The sequence below is a fragment of the Candoia aspera genome, chromosome 5, assembly GCF_035149785.1.
Source record: "Candoia aspera isolate rCanAsp1 chromosome 5, rCanAsp1.hap2, whole genome shotgun sequence".
In the NCBI taxonomy this organism is placed as follows: domain Eukaryota; kingdom Metazoa; phylum Chordata; class Lepidosauria; order Squamata; family Boidae; genus Candoia; species Candoia aspera.
The window spans coordinates 101338295-101353574 of NC_086157.1; the positions used below are offsets into that span (position 1 = coordinate 101338295).

The 15280-nt window shown below is 40.5% G+C and overlaps 1 protein-coding gene across 8 annotated transcripts in view; it reads right to left on the reverse strand.

Annotated features, from left to right (window-relative positions):
• The window catches only part of YAP1 (Yes1 associated transcriptional regulator), a 97535-nt gene extending 84538 nt beyond the window's left edge, over nt 1–12997 (reverse strand). For 4 of the 8 annotated variants that reach the window (XM_063305860.1, XM_063305859.1, XM_063305857.1 and 1 more), the window contains exons 1-2: nt 12413–12996; nt 3555–3790 (exon numbers count right to left, since the gene is read on the reverse strand). In XM_063305860.1, the coding sequence (XP_063161930.1) occupies nt 3555–3790; nt 12413–12733 (557 nt within the window). In that variant the 5' untranslated portion in view covers nt 12734–12996. Of the gene's footprint in view, nt 1–3554; nt 3791–12412 lie in introns of all 8 variants that reach the window. The other 4 variants (XM_063305856.1, XM_063305855.1, XM_063305852.1 and 1 more) reach the window with 2 other exon arrangements.
• Between the last annotated feature and the right edge of the window lie 2283 nt (nt 12998–15280).

Genomic DNA, 15280 nt, shown 5'->3' on the forward strand with positions numbered 1-15280 from the left:
ATGCTGGTCACTCACTTTTGTACTGAGTCCACATTCATTCAGCACTGATATACTTGACCCTATCTCTTGTTTTCCTATTCACACTTAAGAGCCCCATTCACATTTCATTCAACTGACTTTTATTTTCTCCTGACATACCCAATTCTCACTTTCATATACTGAATGGGTGAAGCACCCTCTATACACACTTACTTTTGTATCAACAAACATTCATTCTTTGCCACAGACCATTATATTTCTGCCAGCATTTGCACATCTTAAAATCTCTTCATCCTCCCTACTATTTTAATAAACTTTCTGCCAAGGTACAAAAATTAATCTGCTTGTTCAGAGTCCCTCTAGATTGGAGCAACATATAAACTGTGGCAAATAATAAAAGAAATATTTTTTCACTATTTATTTATTACAATTTATATGCCCCTTTAATTCAAACATATAATTTGTAATTGTTCCCTTTTTTCCCTTACAAAACCAAATACTTTGGTCTTTGATACATCAGTTTTCAGATCCATATTTCTTGTTCCATCATATTGTTGATTTAACATTCACTGCATTTTCATTCATATTCTCAGCCTATAACATTGCACAATTGCATACAAAGGTTCATGTACATTCACGTCCACAACCAACATCTAGAAATACTACAAGTACACCTTATAGATACATTAACAACTAAGGGGATACCACACATCCTTCTCGTGCTCCCTGCTCAATGCTGAACCATTCCATTTATCTTCAGACATGCTTCACTTTCAACACACACCGCTCTTACCTTATCATCAACCAACCTTCAACTACACATCTGCACAAAGCATTTCATAAGTCAAACCCATTCACTATCACATGCTTTCTGTAAATGAACATATAAACAATAAACTCTCTTTCTCCCATGCATGTCTTTCAATGGTCTGAAGAACAAAAGCCTCTTTGGCATATCTTCTGCCTAACATAAAACCACACAGCATTTTCCAAATTTTACTGACTGTCATTTCTCATATACGTTCAGTCAGAATTTTGTCAAACACCTTCCCAGGCACATTTCACTCACTCATTCCCTGTAATTTTTGAACTCAATCTTATTATCTTTGCTGTATTTAGGGGATCAATAATGGTAACATCCTTCCAATTATCAGGCATAGTTGTTCAACGAGTCACACAGCCATTTCATAAGTAACTACACCATCTACATCTGTAGCATTACCATTTTGCCACATGTTCACAGCATTCATGACTTACTTTACATCATTTTTCCCTCGACATTTAAATTCCTGCCTCTGGCATATCACTGTCATTCCAATATAGATCTTCAGCATTCCCTTGCTTCAGTTTCATCTGAATATTTTTTTTCAATTCTATTCACACTGCTAGAGGATCTCTGTCCAGCTCTCTTCACCCACTTCCAATACAAAACAGTTTATTTTTAACCAACATTAAAAAAAGGCAAAGGAAATGCTGAGTAATCTTAACCATTCCTTGCTTTCTATGACTACATTCTTTGCAGCTTTTTCTCGTATCCTCATTTTTGCAACAATTATAATCTTAGATGTATTTTTCTCATCCACAGTTTTTTTCATGTCACAATTCCATCAAGCATCCTTTTCATACTTCCCATATACTTCCATACATCTGTGGCACTTGGTAACTTATTGTTTTTCAGTATGTTCTAAGTGGCTTTTAGATCCTTTTTCCTTAGATTATTCTTCCAACAGAATGAATGGAAAATGAATATATCTTCTAATACTTTTTTGTATAGGACTCATCTTTCTCTTCCTGTAGACATTATACTTTCATTTTAGTTTGTTTGGTACTTTCCTTCTCTTCCATATCCCTTCCACATCCATCCACTATCCACTCTTGACATTATCAAGAAATGGACTATATTACATTTGAAGCCTCTCATCACCCTTGTACCCTGTACTAATATGCTCAATTTTTCATCATAAACAGTTAAATCAGTCATGCTTTTATATTTATATTTATAATTCATCTGCCATATAAATAGACTCATGTTTAAACAATGTCTTTGAAACAAAAGTACCATCTTCAAAGGATATGCTTACCTAAAAATTATTATTCTCAATAATTCTTGGGTCTCCAAACAGGCCAATAACTTTTTCTATACTGTCTTGTTTTATTGTCAGATATGCCCACATTTATTTTTTTAATATTGATATGATGCTTACTCATGTAACTCTAGATAGCTTATAATATACAAAATTAAAAACTTCCATTAAACCAGTTCAGAATTTACTGCAAACTACTGCTATCTTACATGGGCTTCCTGTCCAAATTCCCACTACCCCCCAAGAAAATGGGGAGGGGGGGTATATGGCCTGAGAGAGCATACTGTCCTAGAATGAGAGGGCTGCTACTGTAATTGTCAGGTGCAACTCCATGATCTCTTGCAAGGTTGTCACCCAGAACAATGTCGCTAATCCCCACCCTTTGCAGACAACCCAAAAGGATACCATGATCAATGGCACTGAATGCCACTGAGAGGTGAGTAGGACAAGAAGTAGAAAGCCACCACTTCTCCAAGTCCTGCCATAATGACAACGTGGTTTCTACCCCAAGCCCAACTGTAAAAGGCTAGACAAGAAAATCCATCTCATCCAGGATCCTGTGTAGCTGAAGCTCAATCACCTTCTCAACAACCTTAATAAGAAACAGTAATTTGGAGACTGGCTGATAATTATCTAGGACAGAGAAGTCAAATGATGGCTGCCTGAGGAGGGAGCACACCACTGCTTCATTCAAGACAGGTATCATCACCCCCTCTGCCAAGGACATATTCACCATCACCTGCACTCATGCCACAGTGATTTCTCTGGCCTCACATATCTTCCAAGAGAGGCAAGTATCTAATTCTCAACTGGCTGAAGCTCATCCAATAGAGAAACCTGTCAATTTCTTCAGGAATCATTCTTGAAAGAATCCAAGATGGTTTTGCAAGATGTTACCTCTGCTCATCCAGCTCATAAGGAGTATATGTATTTCATGTCACCTCTTTCCCCCTCATGAATTACATTCACATTCATAAAGTTGCAAAATTTTTCCCCAAACTCACTTCTGGTTCTTCCACCGTCACAATTCACCATCAGTATAACATGCAACTATAATCAAATGAATTTGAAATGAAAATGGAATCCATGGATTCCTATTTTCATACATACCCACAATACCAATTCATATTCTGACATACAGTTTAGTCTTCTCATTCATAATTAAGCCTGCACATAAAATTATATTTATGGAGGCATACCTTCTCTCAGGGACACAAGTGGGCCAAATGTTGGTGAGAAAGAGAGTCCCTTTAAGTACCCAGGTCCAAACCCATCTAGGTCTTTAAACATAAAAAAATTAAACACAAGCAACTTCAGCACAACTTTTTCATGTAATATAATTTTCAACATTATTCATATTATCAAACAGGAACTACATCTTAGATGAACAGATTAAGCAAAAGATACAAACTCTGCCATTCGAACATCAATTGTCCCAAAAGCTGCCAGCCCCATTGTTTTCCCCTCCCAATTTTTCATACTTTTACTTACTTCAGAAAATATCTCTGGCCAGAAGGAGTCTTTGCCATCTCCCAACCTGGAGGCAGGGGCACATCATCAGGGATGTCAAAAGATGATTGGCGGAGATGCTGAGAGGGTGCAGCTCCAGGAACTACACTAGATGGAGTAAGTGCACCAGGAGAAACTGTTCCCAACAAAGCTGGAGAGGAGTGAGCACGAACATGTTGAGGAGTTAGGGCTCCTGCCGTCCCTGCATCTGTGCTGGCCTGTAGAGAGTTAAGCAGTTCTTTAATCTATAAAGTAGACAGATACCCAATACATTAGTGGGATGCTAACAAACCACTTCTAACTTGAAATATTTCACAATATTTCACTAACTTGAATATTTCGCAACTAGACTTTATGCTTTAAAGACCAAAGAACATGTAGGGCAATACTCATCCCAGCACTGAAGTATTAGGCAAAACCAATCTTGAAATATGGGCGACACAAAGTAACAATTAGAACAACAGGATGGGAATAACTGTTCAATGCTTTACAAAACCACTACTCTTGAGTTACATAGAATTTATACGTATGCAATCTCTTATCCTTTTTGGTTTATTTATTTATTTTTACCAAAGATCAATGATAGCAACAATTGCTTCTTATGGCACTTGGAAGATACCTCAAATAGCCTGAGAAAACTGATTCTGAAGAACTTATACTGTACATTTGGAGGGTGCAAATTCCTTCCAACCATTAAGCAAGGGTTTCATTCATTTCACAGGCAAGCCAAATTACTCCCCAGACCTGTGGATAGAAACACGAATGTTTCCTCATCTCTGCATTCTGTCAGCCGCAAGAAGAGAGCAGAAATAAAATCTGGTTGCTCTTAATAAAGGGATCGCGCATCTATGGATTTTGGGGTTCTCCCCCATGGATGGATGCAATTCTGACTGCTTTTCAGAATGTTTAAGTAGTTCTCACTTTTTTCTAACACAGAGCATCTGAATCCATCTCCTCTTTTCTTTCCTTCCCCACTTCTTTCCCCTTCTTTGTCCCACATCTTTATCAAGCACTTCAGAGACAGCTGTGAAAGCTATTTAAACAGCATTACAGAATGGGACAAACGAAGTCCACATTGCAAACAGTAATACATGCCTGATTTTCCTAAAATGTATTCCAGATGACAAAAGATTTAAGGGGGGAAGTAAAGAAAGCAAGGCATGATTTAAAGCAGGGCAGGGCAAATCACCCTATCCTTCAGACTTTCTTCCTTTTACTGTACATTTTGAAGTAGACTTCACAAAAGTTGCCATTTTAAAAATTATTTGGAAATTAATCCACACAACACTTTCATGACATAATGGCTTTCTACTGCACATTGTTAAAGAAAGAGGAGGAGGAGGAGGACGAGCAGCAGCAGCAGCAACAGATTGTTGTGGTGCCTGAAAGATTAACTCATACATTATGGCATTGGCTTTAATGGACTTCAGTCAATGTATGGAATCACAGGCCAACAGAGGAATATTATATTCTTTGTTCAGGATAATGCACCATTTTTCTGATGAGGTGGACTGTGGTTTACAAAAACTGATGCCACAGTAAATGTGTTAGCGTTCAAGATTCTTTGTAGTATCCATCTGCAAAAACAGACACTACCCTGGAAAAAAAAATTACTGTTTACAAACTAACAGCCTCAAGAAGAAATAAAAGAATTAGCTCTAAAAAAATCTAATGAAGCACCTCAGTTCCTGTGCCACTTTCCAACAGACATCCTGAAGACTATTTAGGGAAACCTTTTAGCATCTGCACAAAAGGTCTTGGAAGGACCTTCACCTCCTTTAAATCTCAGGAGGGGGGATTAAGTCACAGCTGTGAACTATAACCAACAGTCCCTTCCAGGAACAGAAGGAATCCTTCTGTTTGTAGACAACTCTTTGACTCAGTGGAGAACTCAGCTAGCAGAAGAGATAGGGAAGCAATTTTCATCAATTACCCTTTTCTCCGTGCCACATTCCATACCGTTCTGGAGAGACTCCCAGTCCCCCTAAGCAGATTTTGGAGGACTGCAGAGGAAATTGGTGAGAGCAGAGTCAAGTCTCTCCAGACAGGGGCGGGAGCTTCTGCTGGATCAAGAACCCTTCAACCAAATGGAAGAATGCAAACATATTCAACCCACTAAATTAATGTACAGTATTACATTCATATATGCTAGCCCAAATTATACCAATCCACATTTGCAAACTATGTACTATTCTTACTATAGGCAACAATATTTAACCTTTTCTTTAAAGAAAAAAGTAAACTTTTGAAACTAATAATGACCTACAGAATTCTGGGGAGTTAGTTATGGAAGTTAAAAAAAGATCTGCCAATTTTTTTAAATATATCTCATATTGGTTAATCCAAAAAAGGGTTACAGAAATTTGCTTACCTCATCTTTTTTTTCCTTCCAAAGGTGCCCAAGATTCTACTAAGGAATTATCACATCATAAGGCTAGCTAGCTTAACTTTCTTGCTGCCACCTATTTAATTGTGCATTTCAGTTCTACAATTTTAAAATGTGAATCATGGTGTGACAATGTAGTATACTGCAGAACTTGGATGGAGTCAAGCAAAATAATGTATGTAAGTTTTACTGATAATTTAGAGCAATGGCAGGCCCAAGAGCTACAGGCAAAACCTGAGACCTGTTTTGGTAGTTTTGAAATCTCCAATCATACCATTGGAGGGTGGCTTCCTACCATTTCAAGGTACAAAATGTAGGGGAGCCCTAAAAGGAGGCTTAACATTGGTGGGGAAAAAACAAAAACAAAGACCACTCAAACAGCAAAACAGAAAGTCTCAGTCCCAGACGCATACGTCACAGAACCTTTTCCACTTTGCATCACTGACCAATTCAGTATGGCCTCTGCGTTGCTAAACTTGTATCACTATAGTACAGTATTAAGCTTAACAAGTCTGCGCTGATCTAGAGTTATTTAAAAAGGAAAAAAAATGGATAGCAGCAAAATATGCTACCAAGAAGCAAAATTCCTGAGTAAATTTAAATGTATACAGATTTAAAGAAACATAAAATATCATTGTTTCAATGTTACCACTTAATACCTTTATTAAATGGGGAAAAGTTTTTTTAACACATTAATAAGCTCATTGATTATCTTAGCCTATACAATATTGTTGTTGTGCTCTCACTGAATTTTATGGCTAATCAAGGATTTAAAGCCATGTTTCTGAAATCCTGATCTACCAATCTATCTACGGCAACAGTTTTCCACAGTTTGGTGGCCTCTAGATTATTAGATTAAAACTCCCATCGTTCTTTGACAGCATCACAATTGTCTGAGAATGGTATTAACTACAGTCCAGCACACTGGAATAGTACATACTAGAAATATGTATTACAACATACTGGTTTTTAAACTTAGGCACTTCTATGGATGAAACCGCCCCTTAAACCTCAGGAACAATATCTATAACTACAGATAAATTCACTAGAATTGTTAGGGGTGACAGCTGCCCACATGTAAGTCAAGTTAAACCATACTTGCAGAACATGTACTTACTAGCTTGTCTGTGTCGGTATTTAGATCATGTTATTGCACTGAAGTATACCTCTGACTGTGGAGGTAATTTGCTATAATATGAGGAACTGGGAAAATCTTAAATGCTAAACAACACATCCCCACTACTAATAAATTATTGTCTGCCTGACTTGTCTCTTGGTATAATTCGCTTTCATATGTACATCTGTTTATCCGAGGGATACCTGACTTTGTAAAAACCCCTTCCAAAGTGATTAGCCCAACTGAGCAGGAGAGGAATTTTTGAAGATAATTTCAAGAACAAGGGCTATGAGGAACTGTACTTAGATATAACTCTAAAGTTGATATACACCTAAAAGTTTTTATAATTAATGTATGGAAATTAGGAAACTTGACTGCAGTGACATCAAAATACTTCTGCCATAATCAAACCAGACTCTTAATAATTCTACCAGATTTAATTAATTCAGAAACCATAGTCTGCATTTTAGCAGATAATCCTCAACCTGTGCTAGTATGTAAATACTGTAGGTTACTCTCCGTTAGATTAATTAGGGAAAGGGGTCAACAACGCAGCACCATGGGCACCACTACGTTTACAAAACCACTAGATGGTGCTCAAGGACTTGATTTTTAAAATCGTAACTATTAAGAATTTTTTGAGCTCTTATATAGGATTTGGCTGTGCCATATGAGAATGCTTGATTTTAAATATTATTTTTAAATGAAATTGTGCAATAGGGCTTGCCACTTGAAAATGTTGCTGGGCCTGTGCAACAGAGTACGCACATATATGTTTGCAAGTTTTAAGGCCCATGACACAAAATTAAATTAACAGTTCAATAGTATATACAAAATTGATACCATTTAGGCAACCATTTTTATCTCTTTCTCATGTTTATTTTTTTAAATTGAATTTAAGGCAATTCCTCGCCCAAACCAAAGAATTTAACCTGCTTCCCTTCCTATATTCTCAGCAAACTGAATGGCCCTCTCATTTCAAATGTGAATTATTTGGAAAAAAGCAGAAAGCGTTGTTTACTGAAGTTTTTGTTTCTATGTAAGGAACACAGGAACAGTATGACAACTTTCATAGTTGTCAGAGCAGATACTGAGGAACTCGACCCCTATGGAAAGCATGTGTCAGGCTTCTATTAGGTTAAAGTTCAAAGGTGATAAAGCAACAGTCTCCACATACAATTCCATGACTTAAAAGTGTAGGCTTTTTCCATTTTGTATCTGACAAGTGAATTAATGCTTAAGCCAAAAGTTTATGAACTATGGTTTGAGGGTCTTTTTTTAAATAAAGACTCATGCAGCCAGAGCCTTCTTAAGGAGACGTAACTAGTCACAGAAATATTTGACAGAGTTACTGAAGAGCACTCACTCCTCTTAGCTGCATAAATAAATAACAATAGCTAATAATAAAATCATTTTACAAAAATATAATTTCTTAAATATGTGTTTTTAATAGATAGATGGAACGTAAACATTTTCACCTAAGCATTATCCTTCAATTTTGTCTACACTGTATCTATATAAACTCAAGCATTGATTCATGACCATACTCTATTAATATGTATGATTTGAAAGACTCTGGCCCATCATCTACTCTTATGGAAATCAAATTGCAAATCGCAGCCGAGTATCAACACCAGAAACAAGAGAATAACGAAACAAAATCTACTTTCTGATCACGCCTCTTAATCCAGTATTTGTGCTTCTGATGATGGCACTCCAATATCAGAACAGGCAAAAAGGGTGGTCTGGGGGAAGCTCTACATAAATAAGTTTGGCACAGCCCTATAACCTGGAGTTTGGGGCCCACCTACCCTGCTGTGTCTTCAACAGTTCAACCAAGATCAATGATGATATCGAGGTTCTTGTGGTCTTTGACATAATTCCCAATATTACGTTATGGATTTTAAGCATTTCTTTACCAAGAGACACAAGAAGATTGTTATATGATAGTGAAGACTGCCAATGTAGCAAATTTGAAGACTGGAGTAGTTCAGAGCTCCTCTTTCTCAGAGTAGTGTTCCAGATTTCACAAATTTGAGATGTGGTGAAAGTAAGTAAAGTTTGATAAACATATCACTCAATTCAACAGGAGTTTTAGTCTTCCCCACCCCCCACCCTGACATCAACTTACTTAAAGATAAAGACAGGAGTTATCACACGCAGCTGAGAAAGATTGATGGGCCAGAGCGGTGTTTCTCAAACTTGGCAGCTTGAAGATATGTGGACTTCAACTACCAGAATTCCCCAACCAGCAAGTTATTAACCCATACACAGATACTATAGAGGCAGGGAAAAACAAACTATGAAAGGAGGGGTTTGAATGAGTTAATTCAAGGTTTCTTTAGGGAAAAGAAAATGAAGTGAAGGCAAAGATCAACTTTTTCGTAACGAATATCAAAATGGACAAAACTGAAGGAACTCTCCCACAACAAAGATTTAAAGAATGGATGAAAAAAGAAGATGCTTTTCCTAAAGATGAGTTCTAAAAGAAATATAGGGTGATATGAATTGGATAAATCTGTACATGGAAATGAGGTGAATCTGTACATGGAAATAAGGCAAGATTTGGTGAATCCTACCCTTAAGACATGGTGAGAGCATAAAAACCCCAAAGATGCTACAATTATGCCTCCTAAGATGAAGAAAGGAAGGTATATTTTCCATCCTCTGATGGAGATTTGGAGAAGAAAAGAAATGTAAACTGTAATGACAGTCAGAATTCCTTTACAGTAAGAAGAGCTTATTTTTCTTATTCAACAATACTTCTGGGACTGGTTCCTTCCTACCTGAAATGTTAGGAATGCCAACATGACACCCTACCACATATTCACAAGAACCACTGAGAAGATGCAGATGAAGGAAGAGTCTGCTTCCGACAAAGAGAGGTACATGCAAAATACATACAATTTCCATTTGGTTATGAATCCACTTGTTCCTGCACATCCTAATCAACTTCACAGAGCTAGTCAGGATAAGAGGGGAACAACATCCATCACTTTGATTGCTTTAAAATATACTGAATAATGATTTTAACATTTTATAACATAAAACAATTGTCCTCCGCTTTGCAAAACTAGGAAACAAAAGAATTCTGTGGGTTATGAAGAAACAGAAAATAAAAAAGGCTTTCTACATTAGACACACTTGTTCTTTCTATAGGCAAATTCCCAACTCACAGAGTAATTATAGGGAGTCTTTATGCCTTTAAATAAAAACTATGCCAAATCAAGCTGCATGGAGACCACACCCTCTGACTTGACAGCAGTTTTCTTCAAAGCCAAAGCAGTTTTACCCCTTTTTGCACCCACTTATACTGGAATAAATTATATGCATGCAAACATCTTAAGAAGTCCAAACTTTTTCATTTTGCTACATGTGCATATTTACTTAGCCATATGTGGCACATTCCATCATGAAAAATACCAAGGACAATCATGTACACATTTTACTCATATGACTGCAAAGGGTACAAGCAAAGTGTGGCCACCCTCAGCCACAGGATTGCAAGAAATGAGGGAAGCAGAACAACAGTTGTTTTTTACTGAATGAGAATTAAGACCACAATAATGGTTTCTGAGAGGATGTCAGCTAAGCAGCCAATCTGAATCTCATCTCTGAGAGGAGAATAGAAAAATACAGTGGCTTAGGACCCAGGTACTTAAAAGTCTGCCTCCCCTACTAGCATCCATTTCTTGTGTTAAGACAGCTGGGAAACCCTGCTCATGGTCCTATTAGTGGATTCACTCAGAGTAATATGGTTAAGAGAAGGACCACAGTGATAACACTTCAATTATGGGGAAGCTCCACATAAATCTAAGTCTACCGAATCTCTCCCAAAACTCCTCATAGGCAGTAGTGTATGCCACTCTGGGAATCTGCATATATAAATTACACGTTTGGTTTCAATAGCATACAAAAAAGGGGAAAAAATGAGAATCAGAAGTGGGAGAAATGGTTCCCTTCCACCAAAAGTCTGGCAGGACTTGGATGAGGTGGTTCATCCATATTTGGACCTCCTCCTGGTGTGGCTTGCAGGATTCCTCTAACCAAGTCACTTTTTGGGTCCCTTGTGCTTTTTGCTATGTTTTCTTTGAACTGCCCCCCCATCTCTCCCTCTATTTATACTTAGATTGAGATTAGGAGAGAAGTTCTAGTTCTTTTTCTAACCTAAGCAGCTTTGCAAAATATCAAATATACATTACTAGTTTGGGATGAGAAACCTGCAGCCTTCAGGCTGATTTCACAAAGTCCTTGACCTGATTTTAAAATCCCTCTGCAAAAGATCAGTTCCGACCCTTGGTAAGAGTGTTTTCTCCCCCTCTGCAGCCTGCTGCTTGATAAAACAGAAGAGGGTTTCAGACTGAAGGAAAAAAACGGAATTTCAGGAAAACAATGGGTGGGGCCATCAATTTTTGATTCTAGCCCCACCTACTGCTTTCTATCCATCATCTGGTCCCCAAAAGTTTAACTGTGAGAGAAAATAGCCCTCAACAGAAAAAGCTGTCCATCCCAGTATGAGATGATGGTAACCGGAATCGTAATCAACAGATAAAATTAAAATATGATGCCCTAATCCCAGACATACAGTACATCTCACTAGCATTCCCCTAACTGCACACATCTAAACAAAACGAACCTCCAAGAACACATTTCAGAACTTCCCCAGCCTTCCTCGACCTGTCCCTCTCGGGTTGGGTTGGATTACAGTTCCCATCACTCACAGCCACCACGGCTAACTGCCCCAGTCAACACAATGCCCCGGCTGGCTGGAGTGTTATAACAATATTGTTCCAGGAGTTGCCCCATCCAGAGGGCCGACTGGGAAGGGATGCTTCACCCAGTCCCATCTGTCATATTCGCTTCGGCGTATTTTCTTGCTGGTTGGATTTAGATCCCGCTTTTTCCTCCTGCAGCTGAGAAGGGCATCCCCAGCGCGCCTTTCCTCCTTCTCTCCACCATCAAACCCCGGCCCCCCGGGATAAGAGAGGGGGCCTGGCTCCAAATCCTCTCATGAGCTCCCACGGCGGAGGCAGGCTCAAGCCCGGCTTCCACTGCTCCCACCTTCCACCCTTCGCCACGCAAACCGCCGCGGCGCTGGAAGGAGCTCGCCTGCCTGGTTCGAAGTCACTTTACTGCACTCCAGCCTGGCCGCTTCAAGATGTCTACGGACTACAATTCCCAGCCTGCACAGTCTGGAAACGGGCAGGCGCGCTCCCTCTCTCGTCTTTCCCTGGGAAGGTTTTCCAAAGCCGCGCAGCGAAAGTTGGCGAGGGGGTGGGGTGGGGGTGAGAGGCTTCCCGGACGCCCCCCTCCCCGCCCGCCCCCTTCCCCCCTCACCTGGCGGGAGTGGGCCTTGGGCTCCGGCGGCTTGAAGAAGGAGTCGGGCAGCTTGCGGAGCCGCATGGGGAGCGTGTGGGGCACGTTGGCGCCCTTGGGGTTCATGACGGCGTTGAAGAGGGCCTCCAAGTCCGTCTCCGAGTCGCCCCGGACGTGGACGACCTGGTGGCCGGCCGGGGGCGGCCCGGACACGGCGCCCCCGCCGGGCTGCGGCTGCTGAGGCGCCGGCGGCGAGGGCTGCCCCGAAGGCTGGGGCTGCGCCGCCGACGGCTGGGGCGCCGGCGGAGCCTGCTGGGACTGGGGCTGCCCGGCGGCGTCCATGGCCGTCTTCCCCTCCGCGCTGGCTGGCTGGAGCCGCTCCGCTTAAGCAACAGCGCCGGGCTGGCCGCCCCGCATGCCCAGGCGCCGGGGCCGCTCGCTCCCTCGCCTCGCCCCGGGCCCTTCCTCCGCGGGAGGGTGGAACCGGCGGCTCCGGGGGCCCGACGCGCGAGAGGGGACTCGAGGCCTCCCGCGCTCTCGCTCCGCCGGACGCGAAGCCAGGGGCGTAAATCCGTCGCCGCGGCTCGGTCGCGCACGAACCCTCCCAAACAAAAGTTCGGAAAGGCGCCCGCCCGAGCCTGCTCCGCCCAGCGCGCGCCCGCCCGCCCCGACTCCGATAGCAGCTTTAATTCCACTCGACCGGGGCTAGGAGCCGCCGCGGCCGCCGCCTCTTCTTTCCGCGCCCGGCCGCGGAGAAATTGAACGGCGGCGAACTTTGCCACGGAGTGTTCCTGATTCTCCTTTCCACGCCCGTCCAGCCTATTTTTTTCCCCCGTTCTTCTCTTCCCAACTGGTACAACTGCTTCTTCGACGCCTCCAGAGTAACTTGTTTTCTAATTTCCTGGAGCCGCCCGTGCAGGATTCACCGTCGCCGATATGCACAGGAAACATGGGGTTTATAGTTCTCGCTCTCTTTCCCCTCCTTTCCAAAAAGTTTTCCAATCCTCCCAGAGAGGAGGAGGGACAATTGGGACTATTTTCTCTTTCTCCCCCACGCTGGAAGAAGAAAGGAAAAAGCGACGAGACCCCGACCCATCAGGGTTAAATGGAAAAGAGAAAGGACTTTCCCTTTGTCACCAATTCGGCTTTCCCCCCCTCTATTTTGCCACCCTTCACTTGCTGTTGTCCAGATTTGTGCGCTGTTAATTCTCACAATCCCCAGGGCAGTGCTGGGAGTTGTAGTCCAACAGGCTGGATGCAAGTCCTGACCAGCGCAAAAGTGCGACCGCAACCTCAAATTAGCTTTTCCTGCCACCCTTGCAAATCACAACGCAGGGCTCATTATGCAGAAGATAAATGGTGCTCGGGAAAACACGGGTGCAAAACACGCAGGTGTAAACAAAAATACAAGTAAGTAACTTAAGGTTAAAAACACCAGGGAATGTGGCAGAGCCGGCACGGTGGTTGTATTAGTGTTATTGTTTGATGTGATTACCTCAGCTGCGAATTTTATGAAGTTTTTGATGGTTTTTATATACTTCTATATTGTTTTTCCCTTGTTTCTTAAATTGTTGTATTGTTCTTTTTGTTTTTTAAATATTTGTTTTAATTGTCTGTAAGCCACCTGGAGTCATACATATAGGTGGCTATATAAATTTGATAGACAGACACTCAAGTTGAACATGGGTAAATAAATAAATAAATCCTCAAGTTGAGCATGATTCCTGGTGATTAAAAAACCTGCGACCACCCCCCAGCGCCTTGTGTATTTATGCACAGCTGTACTGTTGCCAAAAAAATGCCATTTTTTGGCAACAGTACAGATGTGCATAAAGACACAAGTTCAAAAAAAGAGGCCCAATATAGGAGACAACACATACTCAGCACATACATCACAACAAACCATTTAAGGATATTTATGCCCTGTTTAAAATTTAAAAATAGGTGCATAAATACAAGACAAAATTAAGAGACAAACATCTTGTTTACTCCTTTGATCTTGTCAACCTTTCCAGAATGCTACCTTCCAGCATTTTTATCTCAAGACCCATTCTTTAACATAATCATTGAAATCATGATTCTATGTTATTGATAGTCCTAACTGCCAAGGCTATTTAAAGCTAAGACATCCAAATAGTGCCCATGGGCACTAACACCTCCCTTCCCTACTGCAATTTTTTTCTAAAATTCTCATTTTAATTAAAATTAACCTTTTTCTACAGGCAATCTCAAAAACAAAAAAGGCATGTTACAGTAATTGTTTCCTAAAAGTGCCTAGTTACTCAGGATATAAGTACAAAGCTTTTTCTATACAGTAGTCTTGTTTTAAAACATACTGTTTATATGCTCAAGTATGATGTTACAACATCTTCCTAACCTTAATATGGCTAAGCACTATTTTCTTTTTGTCATGAGTAATCTAAATTTTGAGTAAATTTAGTCATGCAACTCTTCTGTAAGAATTATAACACTCCCTTCAAACTGAATCATCTCAAAATAAAGGATTTGTTGCCCACATCTGTCCCATGCTCTGTATTTCAGAAATATTGTTATCTCTTCCAGTTAATTAGGAAGAATACAGACTGTGGGAGAGGGTCTTTTCTCTATTAAGAGCCTATTTGCATACTTCTGTCTTAGAAAATTAGGCTGCCTCCTTTTTTAACTTTAGTAGAGATTTTAATGTTGTTCCACTTCTGCCCCCTGTAAGATTATTTTTCTTACTTTTTATTTTGATGTTTGTTATCTTCTAAACTTTGTCATTTGTTTCAAGATTTTGAATTATAGCTCACTTGGCCATTCTTCCTGGATCAAAAGGCAATCCAGAAACAATGTTGTAAAAATTATATAAAGAGGATACATATTGACATCAGTACATGATTTCTGGTCAAT